The following is a 24,034-nucleotide window of genomic DNA, read 5'->3' as shown; positions in this document are numbered from 1 at the left end:
AATTAATCTTTAGTTGCCCTCAGACTCCCAATGTAAAAGTACTTATTTGAGGGGCAGTATACATCTTAAACATAAAATGAGATGTCTCTCACCACCCCCCTTAAATACTTCCTAGACTCTTCTCCACCCCTCCCCAGGCCAATGTACCAAGAATATTAACATAAAAGGTCTTCTTCTCCATGAATAGGATAAGCAAAGACCGTACTATATAAAATTCATGCTTTACACATTCAGAAAATACACACACTAAAGAGTACATGGAAGTAAACAGTTTTCTGCTCTTGCAATAGAGATTTTAAAATTCGAGAACAGCATAAATTTTCTTATGATAGTAATGAATGATGTGGGCCAGACAACATTGTTTTTTTCTAATCAAGCAAAGAGTATGAGTTAACAACGCTGAGGTTAAGGTACTTATTTCTTACCTTAGAAGCCAGGGCTTTCCTGCTGTCTTCACGGGATGCATATGTGTTTGGCTGAAGAAATGAAGCAACCAACAAGGCCAGCCAGCCTGTACACACTCCCTTCCGCAGAACCTCTGTTGTGGCAGTAGACAGAAATTCCACAACGTTGAAGACAAAATGTAGCTTCCCTGGGTGAAATAAACTTGAGCTGCAAAGATACACAGACAAGTTTTGAACTCGGTATCAGTACTACTACACATATGGGTCAAACCAATCCTTTTTTTATTCAGTTTAGAAATATTTCCTTAAAGGCTCTAATCTACCTTCCAAATCCTCATAGAGGAAAGCTATTATCATGTAATTAAAAACTGCCCCCAACCTTCACACTCTCACACCCTGCATTTTGTGTTATTCAAGAAAGTCTCCAATTTTATTTGCTTGCACTAGGACTAGATGAGATTTATAAAAGCTAATATGCCCTAAGGATCTTCATGTAAAGGATTCATTCACTCAATATTTATTATAAAGACGTTTTACCATGTGAAGAAATGGGGATAAATTCTAACAAATATCCATAAATTATCTACTGGTAAGATCACAAAACTTGAAAGTGACTGAAGTATACACCCAGAAAAGAGAAAACTAAAAATTCAAAGTAAAAACATCTTTAAAAGACATCCCTACAAAAGCAGATTTCTTTTCACATTACAAGGTAAATAATGCGAAAGAACTTGAGTTCATTCTTAATTCCTTTTTTAACCAAAATGGTGCACCTTCTTGTATTATTATTACTGAAAGGCAAAACAGAGAGCCAGATGGGAAACGGTAGAGGCTGCGTAATGGAACGAAGGCCAGAGGGAGAATCCTATAAGCCAGTGCTCATCAAATGCTTTATTTTTTTGAGACGGGGTCTCACTCTGTTGCCCAGGCTCCAGTGCAGTGGCACGATCTTGGCTCACTGCAAGCTCCGCCTCCTGGGTTCATGCCACTCTCTCGCCTCAGCCTCCCAAGTAGCTGGGACTACAGGCGCCCGCCACCATGCCCGGCTAATTTTGTTTTTGTATTTTTAGTAGAGACGGGGTTTCACAGTGTTAGCCAGGATGGTCTTGATCTCCTGACCCTGTGATCCATCCGCCTCGGCCTCCCAAAGTGCTGGGATTAGAGGTGTGAGCCACCACATCCGGACTCATCAAATGTTTTATAGTGGAAATTTTCTGTCTCCCCTGCCTTCCGCTGCCACTCAGTGAAGGTGGCTGGGCACACCAACACAGGAAGCACGTGGAGGAGCCTGAGACTCCTGGGGAAACATGGTGCTGGGCCGTGGGAAGCCACCCAAGATGTTAAAATTCTATGAAGTCCCAGAGGACAGGAGCTCTGTGATTCTTCTTCTGCTTTGTTATGCCTGGTACTGTCTTCCATAAATCAGGTAAGTTTTCACTGAATAAATTAGTAAACTCTAAGGATTTGGAAGCCTGAGTGTCCTAAGATTTTGGAGAAATGATGCTATATATTATGTGAATAAATATTAGTACCTTGCACACGAATATGGTCTGGGTTGGAGTTTAGGAAGATGCTCTAGAAATAAATAAAAACAAGCAATTATTAATTCACTACTACTGAAAACAACCTTACCTTAAAAAAAAAAACCATGCCTTATTTAGAATACTCAAAATAAATCATGTTCTAGTTTTAAATCATAGTTAAGAGCATGTATAAATTCTTTGTGTTCAAGTAAAATATTACTATTTTTTCTTTCAACTCCTAAAGTTAAAAACCAGGTAAGATGCATTTTCTTACTCTTAAATCAGTATTTCTACCCAAATGCTAATTTTGAAAGCAAAGGCTCCTAGGAATGGGTCCATGAGTTGGCTTCAGAGGCGAGGAGCTCAACAAACCCTTACTAGGTATGTGCAGTTTTCTGCAGGGAGGTGTCCAGTTTTCAGATTTAAAATAAAGTCATGATCCCAAAAAGATTAAAGGCTACTCTTTCAAGAATTACTGAAAATACTTAGGCTTGAAATATTTTCCATCTTACATTTAAAATAATTAAAGTGTTTGGTTTTTAAAAAATTACCAAAAAAATTCAGTGATTTCAAAATACATAGGTATTCTTTCAAAAGCAGAAATAATCTATATTTGAATATTGAACTTCCACTAATAAACTTTGAAATGTTTTATGTTTTGGTATGTTTTATTTTTAGCAGTTACTTAATAGAAAATTTGAAAAGGTCTATGTTTAAAGGCTTAGAGTTTTAAACATCAAAATAGGGTTTACTAGGGTTTAATATTAAGCTTTAGATATTTTAATTTTTCCTAAGGAAATTAGAAAATAATGTAATTTTTTATAAGTCCCAATGACTTGAATTTTTTTATATAACTACATAATATGTGGTATTGTTACAAACATTCTAAAAGGTAACAAAAAATCTACAAAAAGAACTGAAATAAATTAGTATATGATAAGAGAACTTTCTAACACTACTTAGAACTCCCCGCCCTGTGTTCTGTCATCCTAATCCTGCTGATGGTTCTCGAAGACTTCACTGGAGAGGGTGAGAGGGCCAGCCTGAGGACAGGATGGTGAGAAGAGCAGCCTCATTCGGCAACATGGTCTTACCATTTTGGGGAGGTCCTAAGCGGAAAGAACACTAAGAAAAAGGAGGAGAAATCAGGCCCTGACTTGCAAAGGAGGGTGCCTTTAATTGTACTGAGCATCGAAAAGGATCTTGCTGGCCTAAGAGTAAAAAGGACAATACACATTTTGGTGTCACCAAAGAAAAATGCAAATGTTAAAGGCATGACTACTTACCACTACGGGAAAGGAGATGACAAAATTACAAGCACAAGAAAGTAATAAAGGCTTTGAAGTCCTATAAAGCGCTTAGTCTTCACCCCTAGCAAGCATTTTCAATCCCTTCCTGAGAGCCACAGAGAGATCCTGGGACATCGACTGCTCAGGGACAATGCTGAGGTCTCTTCTGTCAGAGTATGAGGACTAGAAGAGGCATTCTGGGCAAAAAAATGGGTTACCTTTCATATGAAATGGGATGGTTCTCTGCCTGGCAGTACCATGAGTATGTCGACTTGTACTGGTATGACACAGTCCCCTTTTGCTCTTGAAGGACCCTCAATCTGGACTTGCTCAGATGGGGGCATTTCTGCATTCTGCACACAGCACAGACTGCATCAGCCTCTATCAATTAAATATGATGTTCATTAGCTTTGAAAAAGAAAATTTTACAGAAAGCTCACTTTTAGACATTTAGCTAAACAACCTTTCTGAAAAAGCAGTTACATTAGAAAAGATGCTCAATTCTGAGCCAAAAAAAGAGAATAACTGACTCTATTAAGACAGAAAATGACAGCGACACTGCTGGGAGGAAAAAAAAGAAAACCAAAAGTTTGGAAGGGGAGTTCTGTGACTTCTGGAAGGGCATACAGATGTCACAGCACCCTGAAGACAAGATATGTTTACTTACCAATCACCAACATTCATTTAGATGTATCCTTTATGCATAGAATACAAAGGGTAAGACAAGAACAGCAAATTTTCTTTACTACAGAAAGGTGGCCCGCCTATCAGTGCACGAACAGCCACCACGGTGCTTGTGAAAGCGATTACTCACCGAGCAGGAGACTGAGCGGTGGCTGGCAAGAAGGGAAAGCGAGGAGGAGATCCAACAAGCAGGCACAGGCATCTCGTACAAAGCGGCTATAATCGGCTGCCCCTTGTTTACTGCACAGCTCCTGTAGCCTGCGCTTTTCAGCACTGTCACTGGTATAGTCCACAAGGGCTCGCAAAAATGCCTACAAAAAGGAGCCCGCCTTAAATTATGACAAAATTTGTGGGTAGAGCTATTAGAATATTCAGTTAAGTGTCTGCCTGGGGATGCACCCAATTAACCAAGAAAAAACGAGAAAGCCTCTAGGAGTTATTGTCAGGAGGAGGGAATTTACCATTTGCTTTAACGTTGACCTATTAGAAAAATTCCACAATATAAATAAATAAATAAAACTAATAAAATTCTGAATCTCAATTCTCAAAGTCTAAACTCCTGAACAACACATCAAACTTGCTAATAAGAATTTTTTATTTCAATGCAATTACAAGCTATTAATTACATGCATACATAGCTTATTTCTCAAGGGCTCTTTAGGAACAAAGCACTTCAGTAATTATCTGCATCAAATGTTATGTGAAATGCTAATGGGTACTGCTACTTTAAATTCCATGGCTCAAGATGATTGTGTCCTGGACTTCCTTAACAGGGAGGACAAAATCACCATTCCCAAAGGAGTCACAGGTTTCCAAAGGTTTGGCTGAAAAATCTGTCTAAAATACCCGGACAGTAACAAATTACATGTGTTCCTCCAAGTGCCAAACTCAGTGCTGAACAAAAACAAAGACTCTGGAAACACTGCTGAATGGATGCCCAAAATCTCTGCATAGACTTTTGGCAAGATAATAAAAAATCTACCAATAACAGTTTGTAAATTCTAAAGCCAATACAATCTCCTAAATTAAAAGCTAAAACAGTGACAATTTTAAATCCTTTAACATACTTTTTTCACTTTAGAACTACAAAAACTTTATGGTACTACAACAGGAAATACTGCACTGTTTTTGGAGAACAAGCTGACAAACCTGACAAACATCACTACAATTTAAAATGTGAATATTTTTAAAACAGCAATTCTACTCCAAGGAATTTGTTTTACAAATATACTTCAAGTAAGTGTTCAAAAATTAATACAGTACAAGAAAGTTTGCCTAGCTTTCTTTTTTAATAGTGAAAAAGCGAAAATGACTCAATTGCCCATAATTACATCAAGAAATAATGGTGTATCCGTAGTATCCATTAAAACTCTTTCCATCCTGAAATATACAGATTCTTGATTTAAGTTAAAAAGGCAAGTTATAGAACAGCACATATAATATGGAAGCCCATATTTTCCTCAGGGAAACAAAATTCAAGTGTTAACTCTGAGGGTTTGTTTATAAAATACTTTGGTTTCCTGGGTTATTTATTTCTGTATCCAGAATTTTTCCAATGAGCATACCATTTTTGAAAAAAACCCAGATATACATATATATATATACACACACACACACACACACACATATACACATACACACATATATATACACACATACATACATACACACACACTTTACACAAATTTTAAAAGCGGTAGAGCTGGACCAAAATTGTGACTTAATCGGTAAGCTTTCATTACAGTAAATTAATTCTAAATTTACTCAAATTACATCTCGAGTTGATTACCAGGAAAGGAAGATGGAATATATATACACATATATATATATATATAAAATATATATTTAGAGAGAGCTGAGCCTCTCTCTAAAGCAGTTTACTCACCCAAGACTAGAAATGCAATAAACACATTAATAAAATGACACAAAAACCACACCGGGGAGATGGTGGCCTAATTACAACACTCTTTATGCTCACTGACAATACAAGTGTGGCAAGGCACATGTGAAAAATTTTATCCATTAATGGCCACTTCTGGGAACTGGTTAGAAGAAATCAGTTACAAGTAGTTTAAAAAAAAAACAGTTCTTGGTACAATACTGACATCTAGTGGATTGTTCTACCTCCAAGTTCATCTAAAAATTGATTATTACCTACCAAAACCCTTCCATTTTTCCTGAAGCATTCTGTTACAGCAATAAATAATTATGTAGTATTACACAAAGGAGATCTTAGTAACTGTAGGAAGTGGCAAGTGGTGGTTGGGGGGAGTCCTAAGCTCTCAATAGCTTTCTGTCACCAATTAAAGAAGCAGCAGCAATGTGTAGCTGGGTAACACAAGGTCAACTGCAGTCACCTCCATCACTGTGGAATGTGCTACATAGTTAATAACTAGTAAAAGTAAGACGAAGAAAAAGCCCTATTTAGACTAAGAAAAAGCCCTATTTAAGCCCTCATTTCAATAGAAAACAAAAATTTAAATGCAAATACAACATAAAAAGATCTGTATATGATAGTTACGATGATAGCACACACCCTTGGGAACTAATATTAAAAACATGCTATCAAGATTACATTTTTTAAGACTGCAAAGGACAGATTCTAGATTTGTTTAATCAATCCTAAATAAAGCTAAGCATATTTTAAAATAGTTACCTGAAGAAGACAGAAAAAAATACCTTTTTAGGAATTGCTCGGATTTCAAGACACCAGGTAAAAATGAACTGGAGAGAACATCTCGCAGGTATATGCTGGGGTAAGGCAGCTCCTTTTCAGGTAAGGACGCGAAAGGGGTTCATGACATAGAAGATAAAGAATAAAATGTTTTACACACTCCCCAAAACACAATTACTGTAGTACTTTACAGCCGCATCAAAGTGCAATATGACTTGTGACAATGTTTATTCAGCCAAAAAAATTCCCCAAAATGAATACGGTGAAAAAAACTCCACCTCACAAAAAAATAAAAAGACTGTAAATTCAAGATAGGCCAAATAAAAGAAAGGAAAATTATTTAAAATTAAGGAACAAAATGCTAAAAAGACAGCAGTACTCCATTAGCATTATTATTCTCAAAAAATCAATTTAGGACTACTTCAAGATTCTAAGTAAATAATACATTTATATTTTGAAAAATAAATAACTTCTCTTAATTATGGAAAAAGCAATTATTTTATATAATAAATAAGCAAAAACAAACATACTATGAGAAGTAAACATAACAGGAAAAGAATTTTTAAAAATAACCTAGACCAATGCTTCTCAAAAACTACATTTACACTCAGCTTTCATGTCCACAAATGTCCAATAATCAGAACATCCATTATCTTCTTATTCAGTGTAATTAACATGAAAGTTAAGAAATTAGCAATACCAGTGTATGCCTGTGTTCCCGGACCCTGATGCGCAGCTAAGCCCCAGGCATCTGTGCGGCCATCACACAGGACCCTGAACCTCAGAGCCACACTCTCACCATCAGCTCCAGTCCACTGGCCCACAACACCCTAACGTCATAGCATCAGGGCTGTTACCTTTCTTCTTTGTGTCTGCCTTTATTTTCAAAAGGATGCAATGCTCTCTTTTATCTTCAAGCTGCAGTCTTTGGAGTAGGCTTTGTACCTCAGAATCACTGTTAGGGCAGATCACGCTGAAGGCATCTCCAGGCTGATAGGAAAAGTCTGTATTCTAGAGAAGAGCCAAAATGAAAAAAAAAAAAAAAAAAATACATTATATGTGTTACATAGTTTAAGCTCCAGGGTAACAAAAATATAGTTTTCAATATTATGATTTTAATGTATGAACTCAGAAAATAGAATTTCAAAAAAAAAAACACAATTGTTTTAAAAAATAAGCCCAACTAACCAAATAAACATACTTTCATTATTAGCAGTTACTATTAAAAAGAAATCTGGTAGTTATCCAGTGTTTTGCCTTTTATCATACTTAAAGAATGGAAGTCAGACCTTCCTTGTTCTCTACAAAGTAAGGTCCTATGGTGTTTTCAATAACCCATGTAAATATAAAAATCCCTCTTACAAAAACATGCATGCACACACACATGAAAACATACGTTATGACCAAAAGAAACTAATTATGGTCAAATGCATTGGTTTTCAATTTTCTTCTCCTTAATTTACTCTTTTCCTTTAGGGGACAGGAAAGGGTACTTTATTTCCTTAAGTATAAAACATCGCACCATCTGGCTTGATATTGGTTGTGAGCAAACATGGGCTGAAAAAGCCACCACTTCCCAAGTCAAGTCTATTACTAGGCCCATTGCCTCTAAGCCCCAGAGTGATACAGATGCAGGCCAGGGCTCTGGGAAGGAGCCTCTCACAATGACACAAGCTCACATTTCTTGCCAGCAAGAGAGACAGACTGGACTCAGCACAGACGGACCCTTGCCTCTTTATGACAAAAATGTAAAAGACCAGAATAAAAAATATTTTGGTGTACATAATATTAATATTTACGGATGCAAAACCATCTAGTTTTGACACACTGTATTTCTTTTTTTCTGTTAGGAAGTTCGATTAAATCTACACAGACAGCCTTAATGTGCCCTTGCTTTTCTGAAAGAACAACCCACTTAACCTCTCAAGACTTTCATAAAATAAAGGGTTGAGCTAAATGACTTTGAAGAGGTACTCAAACACTTGTTTTAGGATTATCAGTCAGTTTCTTAACCTAAGGTCAATGGATTCCAGCAGGGTGTGGAGGGTAGGAAGGGGGCCCATGGACGGGGTGCATAGAGGCACATCTCAGACTAAAACTGCATGTAAATGTTCCTATATACAGTTGGCCCTCCATATCCTCAGGTTCTCCATCCTCAGAATCAACCAAACCTAGATGGAAATATTTGGGATGGAAAAAACAATAAAAAATAACAATAAAAATAACATAAACTTAAAAATACAGTATAGCAACTACTTACGTTGTGTTAGATATTATAAGTAATCTACAGATGACTTAACGTGTAGGGGAGGATGTGCACAGATTATATGCAAATACTATAACATTTTACATAAGGGACTTGAGCTTTGAGGATCTGGGTATCTGAAAGGGGTCCTGGGACAAATCCTTCGAAGATACTAAGGGACAAGTGTAATCATTTTTCGGGATTTTTTTCCAGATTCTCAAGAAATCAAAACCACTGCTCTGAGGAATTAACCCTAACCTGCCTGTCTAGGTTCTATTTCTTTTCTTTTTTTAAAAAAATTGAGGCAGGGTCTCACTCTGTCACCCAGGCTGGAGTGTAGTGGCACAATTACAGCCCACTATAGTCTCAAGCAGTCCTCCCACCTCAGCCTCCCAAGTAGCTGGGACCACAGGTACACACCACCATGCCCAGCTACTTATTGTATTTTTTTGTAGAGACAAGGTCTTGCCATGTTACCCAGGAACTCCTGGGTTCAACCGACCGCCTTCAGCCTTCAGCCTCCCAAAGTGCTGGGATTATAGGCGAGAGCCACCTCGCTTGACCTTAGGCTCTATTTCTAACTTCCTGGCTGACCTTAGTGGACAGCTTCCTTTCCTGGGCCTCTTATATATAAAATGCTGTTCGGATCCCATTATTCTTTCATGGCTTATTGAGTCAGCCAGCATCTTCCTCTCAGGCTGAATCTCCTCCAGCCATTCTTCCCTAGCCCTTCCCTGAAGTGGAAAGAAAATAGGTGTGAAAATAGAAGAGAGAAAAAAATGATGGGTCAGGAATAAAATGGCGAGATGTCCTGTCAGAGACCTCTCATTCTTCTGAGCATATATAACCAAGCACCACAAAACTCAGCATATATAACCAAGCACCACACAACTCAGCACATATAACCAAGCACCACATAACTCAGCATATATAACCAAGCACCACACAACTCTTTCTGCACATCTTGACAATATTACTGTGCTGAGAAATAAATTTTGCAACTTACTGAAATGTCCAATTCTACCAGCAGAGTGGTTTTTATGGCATCATTTGTAGTAAGTTGAACTGCCTTTGAAATTGGAACTTGAAAAATTGGATCTGCTGAAGTCACAGATGATTGGCTTTCCTCCTTGAGAAACAAATGTGACAAAATGTAAGTGCAATTTTCAATTATACCCTTCCTTCACTTAGTGACTATGCAAGATCCATAGGGGCTTACAAAACTTCCTGGCTACTTAGTATTCATTTCCGAGGTAAATGAGTGCAGACATATGGAGCTAGCTTTTCAGAAGAGAAGCTCAATTCTATGTCAAACTCTTTATCTATTAGACATTAGAATTTCTGAAATACACATAGAAAATACAAAATACTGGCATGTTCACATAAAGATCTAGTAGTTTTCCTAATAAACTATGTAAGGGGAAACAGTATGTATGCAAATGTTTCAGGAAGGAGAGGAGATCTTAAAGAACGTGAAAGATGTTTAAGAATGCAACATGTGTGTGTAGATGGTCATAGGAATCCCCTAGTGTGGGGCAATGCTGTTCATATGGCTGCTGAAATATGGCTTGTGAAATATGGCTAGTGTCACTAAGAAACTGAATTCTTAATTTTAACAAATGTTCATTAATTTAAATTTAAGTAGCTATATGTGGCCAGCAGCTCCTGTACTGGACATAGTAGGTCTTGGAAAACTGCAAAAAATCCCAATTCTTTATAATACTCCCTACTCCTTTTCTACATTCCTATGTTTAAAAACAAAATATTTTAACAGTACTAGTCAATTAATTGTAGATAAGTGACTATATGGGAAAGCTGGGATGAAGGTCAGTTCTGGGTGTCTGGGAGCCATAATGTGGGGGTACTGAGATGTACCCCTAAGAAGACTGCCTTCTGCAAAGGCAATGGCCGTGCTGACATATGACTATCTCTGCCACCTGCAAGAACCACTTCAGCATTCTCAGGTCACACCTTGTCCCTGCCCACACCTCCTTTCAGAGGCAACCCATATCCAATGTCTCATCAAAGACTACAAAGGTCCAGCCTCCTCGTTCCAACTCAGGACAACTCTGAAGACCCACCAGCTCCAGAGAACCCTGTGGGATTGGCTGAGGCCTTTGCTGAGACTGCACAGCAGCTCAGCTTCTCACTGTGCCCAATCCTGCTTCCATCCCCCCATGCCCAAAGATGATGCTGTCAAGAGGATGCCCTAGAAACATCTCATTGTTTGACTCCTGGGAACCAGCCTGTGACAGTCAATGCCAGGGTAGCCTGGGAAAGATGCTAAAATGGAGTCTGGAGCTGGATCATCTGCCTGTTTGACAATGAGAACACCACACCAGTGAGAGAGCAGACAGACGGCACTGGCACACAGCAACAAGACAACCGTAAGTAGCAGGAAGAGCCAGTGGAAGCAAATGCACTACCTTGCAAGATCCATTAGGTGCTTGAGAACTATAGAGGAAGAGTAGAAGAGAAGACTGGTGGGACTTTGGGGGCTACTGCTAAAATTCACTCACACTTGAAAAAAAATGCAAAAAGCTTAAATGATGAATCAACAATTAAGAACTAAGTAAAACTAAAGTAGAACTAAGCCAGGGGACATCCTCAGGAGCTTAGAGAGACGCAGTCATCTCATGCAGCCCATGACAGTGAAGGCAGAGAAAGCCACGGACTAACTGGGAAAAAAATCTTGAATACTCAGATTCCCTTAAAAATCTTGACTACCCAGATTCCCTTAAAAATCTTGACTACCCAGATTCCCTTGAACTCTTTGAGCCTGCAGATGCGGCCAGTCCCTCCCATGAAGAGTAAGAACTCCCTTCTTGCATCTAGATGGTGTAAGGACCTCTGCCTACAACATATGCCTGTACCGCCACTACCACACCCCATCCCCTCTCCTGGTTGCTAGACCAATAACTGGGGTTGTTGTGACACACTCGGCCACTAAAGCACTGGGCTAGCTAAGGAAGGTAAGAGACTAACCCCCAAGAAAGTATACAACAGAGCACTATGCTCCCACAGGAGCTAGGAGAGAATGCACACAACACACAGCTGAGGTCCTAAACTGACGAGGGCAGAACACAGATATAAAAAATGGGCAACCCACAAAGGCACTGGATCAATCCTTACAATGAAAAGAAATCAATGAGGCATGTAAAAGGAGCTGTAGACAGCTGCTCCAATAAAAACAATCCTTTGCCCTGTTTCCAGACCTGCAACCCACTGACTGTAGGAGAGAAGAGGTCCCTAGGACGAGGGACTGTAAGACACTATAGAAACTGTACTTGGCAATGGCTTCTGCAGTCCTTCTCCCAAAGGGGAAATGTACACTGGGCTAAGGGGAATGTGCAAACATTCCAGGGTCTGTTAAGAGGGGGTTCAAATGAATGTTGTTACCCAGGGACCCAAAGCGTCAGCACAGCTCATCTATGACAGCAAAGCACATGGGGGCCAGGCGGTAAATGGAGTCCTGGCCCAGGACCTCCAGTGGCCACTCAGCAGCCAGCACACGGCAACACCGAATTCTTGGCCTATGACATAAGATCTATAATCGTGGGGAAGGCCAAGAAGAAGTCTCTGAATTTGACGCCATCCTCTTCCCTAAACACCAAGATAGAACAAGAGAAACAAAATAGCATCCTGAGAGAAATGACATCCTTAAAAAGCTGGTGGACACAGGGGATGGTCTCTATCGTATCTCCATTTAATTCACCAGTTTGACCACTGCAAAAACCACACAAATCCTGGGGGATGATACTGAACTACTGGAAACTCAAACAAGTAAGAGGTCCGCTGTAGCCCCCGTGCAGCTGCTTTTCCTTGACAGAGTAGACTAGCACGGCCTCAGGTACACGGACAATGATTTAGTCAAAGTGCTCCTTCCCAACCCTATCACTAAAGAGGATCGGAAACAGTTCACTTTGAGTTGGAACAATGTATAAATTTACAATTAGGCCCCAGGGCTATCCTAAGTCCTGCCTGCTGTTATAAGAGTCTGAATAAATGTGGAACACCTGCAAAGCACCACACTAGCCTACTCTATCAGGGGCATTGTACTATCAGACTGAATGAGCAACGAGGAGTGGCCAGAATAGTGGAGTCCTTGGTAAGACCCATGCCCTATGCAATTAAAGGGCCTGCAGTGTCAGCACAATTTTTAGGGTTCTAACAGTTTGGTGCACGTCAGGACATCCCCTCCCAAGTAAAGGCCACATTAGTGCACCTTGTGCCTCACTTCTCCTAGAGAGAAGCAGAACCACTGCTAAGTCTCTTCAGGATCTGCGGGTAGCACATTCCATACCTGGGAGGACTGCTGAGACCCAAATACCAGGTGACAGAAAAGGCGCCCAGCGTTGCGTGGGGCCCAGAGCAGGAGAGGGCTCTATAGCAGGTCCAAGTGACAGTGCTCGTTAACAGGTCCTGCCGCTCTACCGCACAACCCAGAAGACCCTCTGGTTATTAGAGGTAATACTTCCGCATGGGAGAAAGGTACCATATGGAGAGGAGCTGACTGAGGGCTTTGTTAAGACTGCATCACAGCTCAGCTTCTCACTGTGCCCAATCCTGCTTCCAACCCCTCTATGCCTCAAGGCAATGGTCCCAAGAGGATGCCCTACAAAACATTCTTTTTTTCCCAATTCTTTACTCTCTCAGTATATTATTTCATATTTATATTGTCTCCCTTAAGTACTTCAGATTTGTTAAATCTTTTAACTACATTATTAACAACTCAAGCCCATTTAATGACACTTTCTATTAAGAAAAAACCCAGAAACTTTTTTTTTTTTTTTTTTTTTGAGACGGAGTCTCACCCCAGGCTGGAGTGCAGTGGTGCAATCTTGGCTCACTGCAACCTCCGCCTCCCAGAAAAAACCCATAAACTCTTAACAGATCTTCCAGCTAATTTAAAACTCCTAGTCAGATTAATGATTAATCTCTATCCCGTTGCCATGAACTGATCCTGTCTCTGGTGCAACACTGCACTCTGCTCCCACCAGTCCAGGCATACGTTGTGTCTGTTCCCAAACCAGACTGAGATACACTTACTGCCATTATCTCACTTCAACAATTCACAAAATAATGAAGTACAAGTGCAAAAACAATAGCCCATAGTTGTTTATACACAAAATCATACTTATATGAAAGCTTTAGAAAGACACTATAAAAGATGCTAAAAAAAACTGCTATCATACCAGGTGTTTACAAACAGTGCTAATATACAAGAAAGATGCTGCATCCAAATTATTTCTTAAATGTCTAAATCTGTCTTCATTAAAAAAAACAAGAAATTAAAACTGGTAATAGCTGCAGTAAGGGTGTGGTTTTTGTAAGAAAAGTCCATGTGGAACTCTAAACAGCCACTAACAGAAAAAGGGCTTAGCCCTGCATTCAAAGATTGCCTGCTCTGGAAACTTATTTTAAGCAGATTAGAAAAATTTCAGGGTACCATACACTGACTGTGGGGAGAAATTAGCTATTATGCAACGTGATACTCAACTCACTGCCCACACAACTTATCCCTGTTTGACTCATCTAAAGTGAGAAACAAAGTGTTAGTTCTCCAAAATAATGACAAAACTGAGTTCTTAACTATTTACTACTTCAAATACAGAAGTAATAATACAAGACCATTTTAATACCTGGGTGGGAAAACTTTTACTGGAAGGGGCCAAATGCCTCAGGCATTGCAGGCCCCTGTGGTAACCAGTAACTCTGCTATTGTAGCTCAAAAGCTGTCACAGACACTACCTAAATGAACAGGCATGGCTGTGTTCCAGTAAAATCTATTTATAAAAGAAAGGCTCTGGGCCACATCTGGCCAGTAAGCCATAGTTCATTGACCTCTCTTCTAATGTAATAATAATTAAAAAGCCCAAAGTAAACATCCACGATTAAATAGCATCTATAGCGTAAAGAAAAACTTCCTTACCTGGCCAAGAGACTCCTGCAGATGTACCTGTAAATATTCTGGGGGTAAAGCAGGAATATTCAGAGAGGCTTGTGAGAGTGGGGGTACCGAACGGGTAAGTGAGGACTCAAAGTCTTCAATTAAAACATTGCATTGGTTGCTGTTCACTGCATTTTGCTTCAAAACCTCAGAATCCTTTCTTCCTGAATCATTGAATCTCAGAAGCTCGACTTGTGATTCAATGTGCAGCAGCTCTGACTTCACAAGGTCTGTCCTCGAGGACACAGGTGATGCCACCGGGAGTACGCCACTTATCTCCTCTTGTCCAGTGCTTGACCTAAAATGCTCTCTGAGGGCCGGCCAGAGTCCAGCAATCCACGGCTCAACCACAAGTTCTAAACTGGACAGTAAAAACAAAGGAAAAACAAAACAAATGCCTAAGTTCTCCATCTGAACACAGAACAGGATAATGACAATCTGTCCATTTGGCAAAGTATGCACTTGTTAGAAACACTATGAAGACCATTCGGAATACAAAAAATACTTCATGATTAAGTTTTAAAAAGTAGGATATATTATGTGTTCATTAGCACTATAGCTGAAAACATGAGTATGTATAAAGGTAAAAGAAATGAAGAGGGATAGGAAGATAGTCTAGTAACAGGATGATAGGAACAGAATTCCTCTTAATGTTCCAGAATTGGTAAACTTTATTTTAAGAAGATATAATTTTAAATAGGCATACTAATGCTAACAGAACTTAACCAAAATCCAAGGCTACCATAATGCTGCAAATGCTCATTCCATCAATCAAATGCACTTTCTTTTTTTTTTGGCCTAGCCAATTTACTGATCTACTGATCTGTTTCCTACAGATTAAAATATCACCAAGAAATCCCTACGGATTAATGCCAAGTGGAAACAACACCACTTTTAATCACAGCTCAAAGGAGGTTCAATTAAATTCTAATTCCTAAAGCGAAATGAGTATTAAGAGGAGGCAGATTTCAGGCCTGTGTCTCATTATGACTCAGGCTGTCATTTCACTGTGCTCGGTAAGTGCTCATGTGGTACACTGCTCAAAATTTGGTTACACATTAGATCTGCCCTGAGGAGCCTTTGTGAAAACAACTTTATGAAACTATAGGTTCAATAATAACAGCTACATTTAAAATATCACTCTCATAACTCAGAAATATTAAGGTGATAGTATGCATAACCATGAAGAGAGCTAACGTTCACTGAGTGTTTACTACATGATGACAGGCACTCTTCTAAGAGGACAACATGTGTTAATCCATTTGATGCTCCTACGAAGCTTACACAGTAAATAGATTACTGTTATCTATTGCATAGAGGCAAAAACCAAGGAACAAAAAGCTTAACTAATGTGACCAAGATCTCAGTCATTAAGTGGGGGATCAAGGATTTGAACCCAGGTATTGGACTCAAGTGTGCATTCGTAACCCCATATAGTGTGGTGGCACATCGAGCAAGAATGTCTTGAAAATATCTTCATTTCAGAAAAAGGAAAAATTCAAGTAAGGTAGTTAGGCTGAAAATCTAGGCACTGTAGTCTACTGAAATATATGGTCAAGCATTTTAATACTTACACCAATAAATCAACAGAGAAAATGAAAGCCTTTGAAGAGAAGTGAAATATAGATGAGTGATGGGCCTAATGGATGACACAAGCATTACGTTAACAGTTAAACACAGCTCATACAAGACTGAGCACTTAATGTCAATGAACTTCTGGCAAAAGAAAAAAAAGCTCAATATAAAGGTACAGAGCTAAAAGTGAATTCCCAAGGAAATGTCACAAAGCTTTGTCACAATCAGGAAGAATATGTGTGCTGGGGATATGGGAAAAACCCACGGCATCACAGCTGAAGGGAAAGATGGAAGAAGTGGGCACGGGGGTGAGTTCAGCAGAAATACAGTATATGGCGAAATGCAAGACATTTGCTGAATTTGTAATTTTCTCATAAACAGATTATTCAGTAACATAGTGAGTGAAAATTAACTCATGGACCTACTAGAAAAAAATCAACAGTGTGTGGTTATCTGGCTAAAATAGTTCAAAGCTAAGTAAGTTATAGGACAATATCTGTAAGACCACTGAATAACACATCAGGATGATTTGAAAGGTGGCACAATGGGTGAAATACTGACGTGTAAAAACAAGAATAAAAGTAATGCGTCTGTAAACGTCTGATTGGCATGGTGGCAAATGCCCGTTCAGAGGGTAAGAGCATGCCAAGCAATGCAGCCTGCAGCGAAGGCCCACAGACCCGTGTTCTCTAACAGCGAAGTGTGGCTCACCAGGCTCCCTCCATGTAAAGAGCCCAATCCAAAGGCTCCATGTGCATGGCAGAGAGAAGCGCATGCACGATTAAAGTTCCTAAAGAACAAGCTGACTTCTGCAAATACCTACACTATTTAAAATAAAGATAACTGTACTGGGGCACCTTTTCTAACTCTTGCCATTAGCATATACTGACAAGGATGAGACGGACACAAAAGAAAATCAGCAAAATAGGTACATCAATCTCTGGCTGACCCTCTTGGGTCCTAAAGCTAAAAAAGCTAACAAAAGTAAAACATGAGGAAAATTTCAGTGTTAAGTGAAAAGCCAACATGTTTTATAAATGAACTTCCATCATGTATAGAGGGCTTATTGGAATAAACAGAGAACACTGCCCTTACCCTACACAGTCATCTGCATGTCCAGTGTCATAGAAATGCCGGGCTCCAAGCTCTTGAAGTCGTTTATCAATTATCTTCCCCCCATTGCAAAAGTACGTGTATTCTGAATCACCGAGACCTAGAGAGAGCCCAAATATATAATTAATGCACAATAAGGTTTAAATTTAAGGACACAAAGAATAGGTAAATAAGATATCTAAAATAATACTATTTCATGCTCTTATGGATGCAGTAATCATGCAGAGCTTCACATTTTATTCTCCTTGAGTAATACTATGCATGTAGGCAGTTTTCTTTTATTTTACAATATAAAAGTACCAGATATAATGAAACAAAATACTTATTGGCCACTGTTGAAAGAAAAGACTTCACATTTTCATCTCCATGACTACATGTAAAAATATAGAAATCTTAAAACAAGGATCAGACAGGTTGCAAAACCACAGTATCTGTCAGCTGTACATTTTTTCTGATACTGAGCAGGGGTCAGCCAACCATAGCTTCTGGGCCAAATACCATGCACTGCCTTTCTTTGTAAATAAAGTTTTATTAAAAGACAGTCAAGTCCATTTGTGTACATGTTATTCATAACAGCAGAGTTGAGTAGGCCTGCAAAGCCTAAGCCTAAAATATTTACTATCTGGACCTTTATAGAGTTTACTGACTCCTGACATAGAAAGGTACACCAGCCATATAAATAACCACAATTAACGATGTGGTATGTTTCTGTGTTGGGGAAATCAAGAATTGCTTCTATGTGTCATGGTAAAAAAAAAAAAAAAAAAAAAAAAAGCTTGAATTCCTCAGTTGTGTAGTCATCTCCATGTTCTTTACAAAAGGGTGAGAAATGAATGGTTCCACGCTTAGGCCTAACATTGACTAGAACAGTGGGACAGGCTTCTGTTTCTGTCTTTTCTAGATTTTCAAACAAGTACGTGTTCTCTCTTTGAAAATACAGAAAGTATAAAAACTTGAGGTAAAAAAAATTATAAATACTGTGAAATACTCTCTTGAACATGTTATATATGACAGATCATTGCCAGGGTTACAATCTCAAATTTCTAATCAGTTATTTATTATACTCAACCCATCCTTGCTAGATACCCTCTTCAAAAAATAATCCTCAAAGATAAAACAATATAGGTCACAAGTCAGGAATGCAGACCGTCAATTCCCCTCTGGTATCATATTGTGCTGATCTGGTCCTTTTGATCCTTTAACAATTTTTAAACTATGGTTCACAGAGTCCTAAGTCAGTTTTTCGTAACCTGGGATACATGTTAGAATCACCTGGGAGCTTTTAAAAATAACGATGCCAGGGCCCTACCTTGGAATAATTACATCAGAATTAAGTCACAGAATTTAATAAAAACTCCCCTAGCTAATCCTGATGTGTAACTGGGGAATGAAAATTGTTCGTTCCGGGAGAATCGTTCTTAGAGAAGTTATCAAAATCATTGGAAGTGTTTTGTTTTGTTCTGCTTTTCTAAACAGAGGAATGGCATGAGGGGTTGCTTTTTCAAGGACCGTTTCAGTAGGTTTAGGATGAGGCCCAGCCACTGCTATTCTGAAAATGTTTTATGGCTGCATCTGAGGTGCACCCTTAATTAAAATGCTACTCAAGAGGTTCTGCAGAGGTGTGGCTCTGGGGTAAAGTCTGGGGAAGATTCAGAAAAGGTAGCACATTACATACATTTATATATACATATACATAATATTTACATAAGACAAAACCTACATGATCATACTTCATAGTTCTGAAAGATAATTCAGATACCAGAAATATCAATAGTATACTGTAGTAAGATCAGAAGAGAGAGTCCATTACCCAGTAACCCATACCGCAGATGAGCAAAGAAATCAACCGGCAGTGTTTGGTTCTTTATTTCCTTAACAAACTTGCGGGCTGTGTCGGGTGGGTCTCCGGTGCCCGTGGTAGAAACCACAACAACAAGAGGAGCTGTTTCGGTTTTTAGGTCATACTACAAAACAAGGACATCAAGTCAGGAACCTAACACTACATGCATTCTTGATTTAACATAGCAGCAAAGCAATCAGCTTAGTTTCCTGTCTTGTATTTCAATTTTCCTCCTTGCCAGTTTTTTTGAGATGACCAGTCCAGTGACTAGGTGCTCTCAGCTTAATCAAGTTGCCCAATGCAGGATGTCATTCAAGGAAACCATGCGTCTGTTTTGTTGATGCTCATCAAGATGTTGGGGGTGATTAACATGTCTTTCTCTTCATGTTGTGTAAGAAAGGCAGGGACAGGCACAAACAGTACCCATCCCAGGCTTCCATCTAGTCCCAGTCTTTCATTTTTAGAAAAATCAGAGGAAACAGGATATAGTCACCTCTTTGCCACTGAGTCATGGGTCAAACATTAACATGAGCTCTAATCTGCAAGGCAAATCAGCACTGCTAAGAGCCAAGATGAGGCACCTAGGCACTGTGATGAGCTGCCAAGGAAGAACAGCAGCTAACTGGGTGGAAACGTCTTTTCACAAGAAAGTAAAAAAAAGCAAGCAAAGAGGTGTTAAAATGGGGATAGGGAGACTCAGAAATAAAGAGAACTGATACATAAGCACTCAGGATTAGAATGGCAATACAAAGAAGCAACAAGTAGAATACTGTGGTAAAGAAAGACAGCAATAAAAACACAACAGCTCTGAAATCTTCAGCAAAATATAAAACCAGCCACGTGTACTGCATGTGACACTAAGGCAGAGGGACAACAGGGCATTTTAAAACTGGGAATTAAAAGTGTTACCCCTTCTAAATCAGGGACCTTGCTATCAAGAACCGCTCCTCATTCCCTCAGGTTTCCAGAGAGCTGAGAATATCATTAGCTATAAGCGAGCTATGAACTCTTACAAATCAAGTTTATTCTTATTCTCGTGTAAGTTTAAATATTTCCCATAGAGCATTTCACTGTCTTAACTCTGAGAATATCGTTAGCTACAAGCTGAGCTATAAACTCTTACAAATCAAGTTTCTTTATTCTTACCCTCGTGTAAATTTAAGTATTTCAAATAGAGCACTCCCTTGTCTTACTTATAAGGACTCCACAAACTTTACTGCCCATGAACACCATCGAATTTGGCTCCAAATAATTCACCTTATTTTTCACGCTGATAAAAGAGGTAATGACTTGAGCTAACTTTTTACCAAAGCATTTAATGCTTCCAAGACTCTACATAAGGTGTGTGTTAAACTCTACATACAGAGTTTGTATAAGTAACGTCAGTCACCTTGAAAAGGACTATGTGAACTAGGAAGGAGATTGGATTATGAAGAGCTAGAGGGAACCATCAGCCAAGGAGGATAAACAGCATTACTAACTTGGTGTTAAAAAAAAAAAATTCACCATTCATCTGACTGCCAAAATACCTGCTGATCAACTTACTGAGGTCAACCACAAGGGGCCAAATCAGGACTAGTTTTATGATACTGATGGCTTTGGTTTTTGTTTTTTTTTTTGAGACGGAGTCTCGCTCTGTCGCCCAGGCTGGAGTGCAGTGGCGCAATCTCGGCTCACTGCAAGCTCCGCCTCCCAGGCTCACGCCATTCTCCTGCCTCAGCCTCTCCGAGTAGCTGGGACTACAGGCGCCCGCCACCATGCCCGGCTAATTTTTTTGTATTTTCAGTAGAGACAGGGTTTCACCGTGGTCTCGATCTCCTGACCTCGTGATTCGCCCGCCTCGGCCTCCCAAAGTGCTGGGATTACAAACGTGAGCCACCGCGCCCGGCCTGATGGCTTTGGTTTTGTCCGAAGTAACAGATTCAGATATTCCATCATGTGGCACTGCAATGTGAACTTAAGTTACTGTAGAATGACAGAGTCTGCTGACTGGCAGTCTCCTCCAGGAAGCTCCCTTTTCTCTGGTGTCCACAGTCACCATGGCAGGGCTGCATAAAGGAACTAGGTGAGTCGCCTTCCACGAGCTGGGTTTATAATTCACTTGAGCTGCACACAGTCTAGTGTTCTGAACTAGAGTTTCAGGAAAGGCCAGAGAGGGTTGTGCACTTAAGTGAGAGAGCACTGGCAGGGCAGTCTCTGAAGTGTTGAAGTGAATTTTAACTGCTTAGTGGCTGGCAAATCATCTTGTGGTATAAAGCCCCTGCCAACTGTTATCACCTGAATTGTCTGAAATAGTATAATCTGGAGGTGGTAAACTAAATAAAAGAACACAAGATGGTAAAGTTGCATATACCCTAAGGTAGGAACTTCTGCAGAGACTGAACATAAACAACTAGTCCCTGAAGAAGCAGCCGAGTTTTTTCCAGATCCTTACACTACTACTTTAAATTCTATTTCACAAAAGAATCTAGGCGGTCCTTCATCAGGAGGAACTCTAACACGAACGGCAAGGCCTTTCTTTTGGGGAAAAAAGTGGGACACTGAGATTCAAGAGGTGGAAAGCACACCTGAGCAGGCAAACACACACTCACTTGTTCTCACAGCCACCCTGTGAAACAGACACAGCACATGCTACTTCTGTCATTTACAGTTAAGGAGTTGTTACTTGTTTCAACTTTTGAGACCACTTAGTCTAGTTCAACTGCACATTTCTATATTAAAAAAAAATGCTGGTGATATCTTACCATACCATTGAACAAATACATTTCTGTTAAAAAACAAAGACTATCTGGTGGTATTTAGTGTCCTTTTATTGTTTCATAAACATCACTTCCCAACCAAAATTCTTCAAAGCACAAAACGGTAAAATCCACTGTAATGGCTCTAACCTTATCGGATTCACTAATACAGTGAAGATCTGCAGAAAATCCATGTACCACAGCTTGCTCACATATTTCTTCTGCGATGGCCTTTGCCTGTCCCTGCTGTGTAGCATATAGTAACAGAAACCTCCTCATCACTTCAAGGCATGTAACAGTGAAACTGAAAAGTGGAGGAAAAAAGATCCTCTTTTTAATGAAGCAGTAACAACCTAAAGATATTAATTCTCCCTCAATCTTTAAGAAACAATGCAACAATACCCACACATAATATGAAACGGCCTTTTCTAAATTTGTTTTCAGCACTAATCTCAAATGAGCCTAAATAAGAATTCATCAAATTAAGCAGAGTGTACGAATGAAACTCTAATTCCATGGCTCAGAAATCAGATGATCGTCTCGGAACTATTTGGGCTTGAATCTGTGGTTCATAAGTGCAACCCTGTAGACAAGCTCCCCAAATGATCCGTACCACAGCCCCTTTATCCTAAAAATGAGACTATTACCACCTACCTGAAAAACGATGTGGCACAAGCCAAGAACCTGAACAAAACTTGAGCCACAGTATCATTCACAACAGTCTTAAATATCTTTTGGTTTCCTCATTTTAAAAAAAGATAAAAGTAAAAACTATATTAAAATGATAGGATTCTTGGTTCTTATTTGATCCTAATGCTAAACAAACTAATCATAGTACTAAAGGTAACTGAAGCACATACTCTCCTTCATTATTTAATGCAAATCAAAAATATGGGAGTGTATGGGCATATATACATACAGGTGCATATAACGAAAAAATATTTCCAATCCACTTAAACATTTTACTAACACGTTTTTCCTCAAGAGATAAGCAGTAGTAAAATGACACTCACAGATTTTTTTTCCATACTCATCTAACGGCTAAAACTGGTGGGCTGTCAATTTGTAGAGACAGATTTAAACTGAAACCCAAACCAAAATCTTGGCTTTTGGTGAATGAACCGCCCAGAACGGAACCTGGCATGAAACTGGTACTCGATAAGTGATCTGAATGAGTGAATAAACAATATGAAAACACTACACATTGACAGCTCACAGAAAACGGTGGAAACGATAATGAAAACCTTACTACAGCTAAAATTTCTTATCACTTCCCATGAAACACACATCCCGAGGGCTTCCCAGGATCAATCAACCTCCCTCACCCCTGCTACTGCCCCCACAATCCGGCACCACCTTCCCACGACTCTCAGTGGAGGCCCGGGCCCCAGGAGCCCCGGAGGCGGCGCGGAGGCGGTGGACAGAGCTCACGGCCGCGTCCCGCCGGGTGGGCGCTCGGAACGTACCCGGTTCCACGGAGCGCGCCGCCCCAACCCGGCACGTTCCCCAGTTCCCCGCGTCCCCGAGTGCGGTTTCCCTAGGCCTGGAAAGCGCCTAGAACCAAAGGCAGAACAGGCGGAGAGGCCCCACACCGCCCAGGGGACTCCCCGGGCAGAGGCCGACGCCGAGCCCAGGGACACGCTCCCTGGCACACCAAGGACAAAGGCCGAGGTCGAGGTCGAGGTCGAGCCCGAGCCCGAGCCCGAGCCCGCGGCGACCCCCGGAACCCGAAGGGCATGGGAAACACGGGCGCAAGCCGGCTGCCCACCCCCGCCCCGGGCCGCCTCTCCCAGGGTATTAGTGCAGGGCGAGCGGCCGGAATCCGGGAACCGTAGCCGACAGGCAGCTTACCTACGCCGCGCCAGCCGAGCACGTACCTGCACAACGCGGCTTCCACCAACCTTGCGCCAGTGCGCACTGACGTAGCGCCCATGCTCGGTACCCAGGACCAATAGAAAGTTCCGAAGGGACTGGACCAATCACATTGCGCCGCCGTGAG

The 24,034-nt window shown here is 40.2% G+C and overlaps 1 protein-coding gene across 2 annotated transcripts in view; it reads right to left on the bottom strand.

Moving 5' to 3' along the window:
- Nucleotides 1-23,992, bottom strand: part of MTRR (5-methyltetrahydrofolate-homocysteine methyltransferase reductase) — a 31,780-nt gene extending 7,788 nt beyond the window's left edge. Inside the window, exons 1-11 of one of the 2 annotated variants that reach the window (XM_004088192.3) lie at nt 23,913-23,992; nt 22,186-22,339; nt 19,268-19,421; nt 17,440-17,557; nt 14,752-15,130; nt 9,826-9,948; nt 7,432-7,585; nt 6,580-6,668; nt 4,031-4,211; nt 1,937-1,979; nt 426-612 (exon numbers count right to left, since the gene is read on the bottom strand). In XM_004088192.3, coding sequence (XP_004088240.2) covers nt 426-612; nt 1,937-1,979; nt 4,031-4,211; nt 6,580-6,668; nt 7,432-7,585; nt 9,826-9,948; nt 14,752-15,130; nt 17,440-17,557; nt 19,268-19,421; nt 22,186-22,339; nt 23,913-23,968 — 1,638 coding nt within the window. In that variant the 5' untranslated portion in view covers nt 23,969-23,992. Of the gene's footprint in view, nt 1-425; nt 613-1,936; nt 1,980-4,030; nt 4,212-6,579; nt 6,669-7,431; nt 7,586-9,825; nt 9,949-14,751; nt 15,131-17,439; nt 17,558-19,267; nt 19,422-22,185; nt 22,340-22,689; nt 22,849-23,912 lie in introns of those variants that run through there. The other variant, XM_030813904.1, reaches the window with a different exon arrangement.
- Nucleotides 23,993-24,034: the final 42 nt, after the last annotated feature.

The sequence above is a fragment of the Nomascus leucogenys genome, chromosome 6, assembly GCF_006542625.1.
Source record: "Nomascus leucogenys isolate Asia chromosome 6, Asia_NLE_v1, whole genome shotgun sequence".
Classification (NCBI taxonomy): domain Eukaryota; kingdom Metazoa; phylum Chordata; class Mammalia; order Primates; family Hylobatidae; genus Nomascus; species Nomascus leucogenys.
The sequence above is the reverse complement of the archived record's forward strand: the minus strand, read 5'-3'. Positions and strand labels throughout refer to the sequence as shown.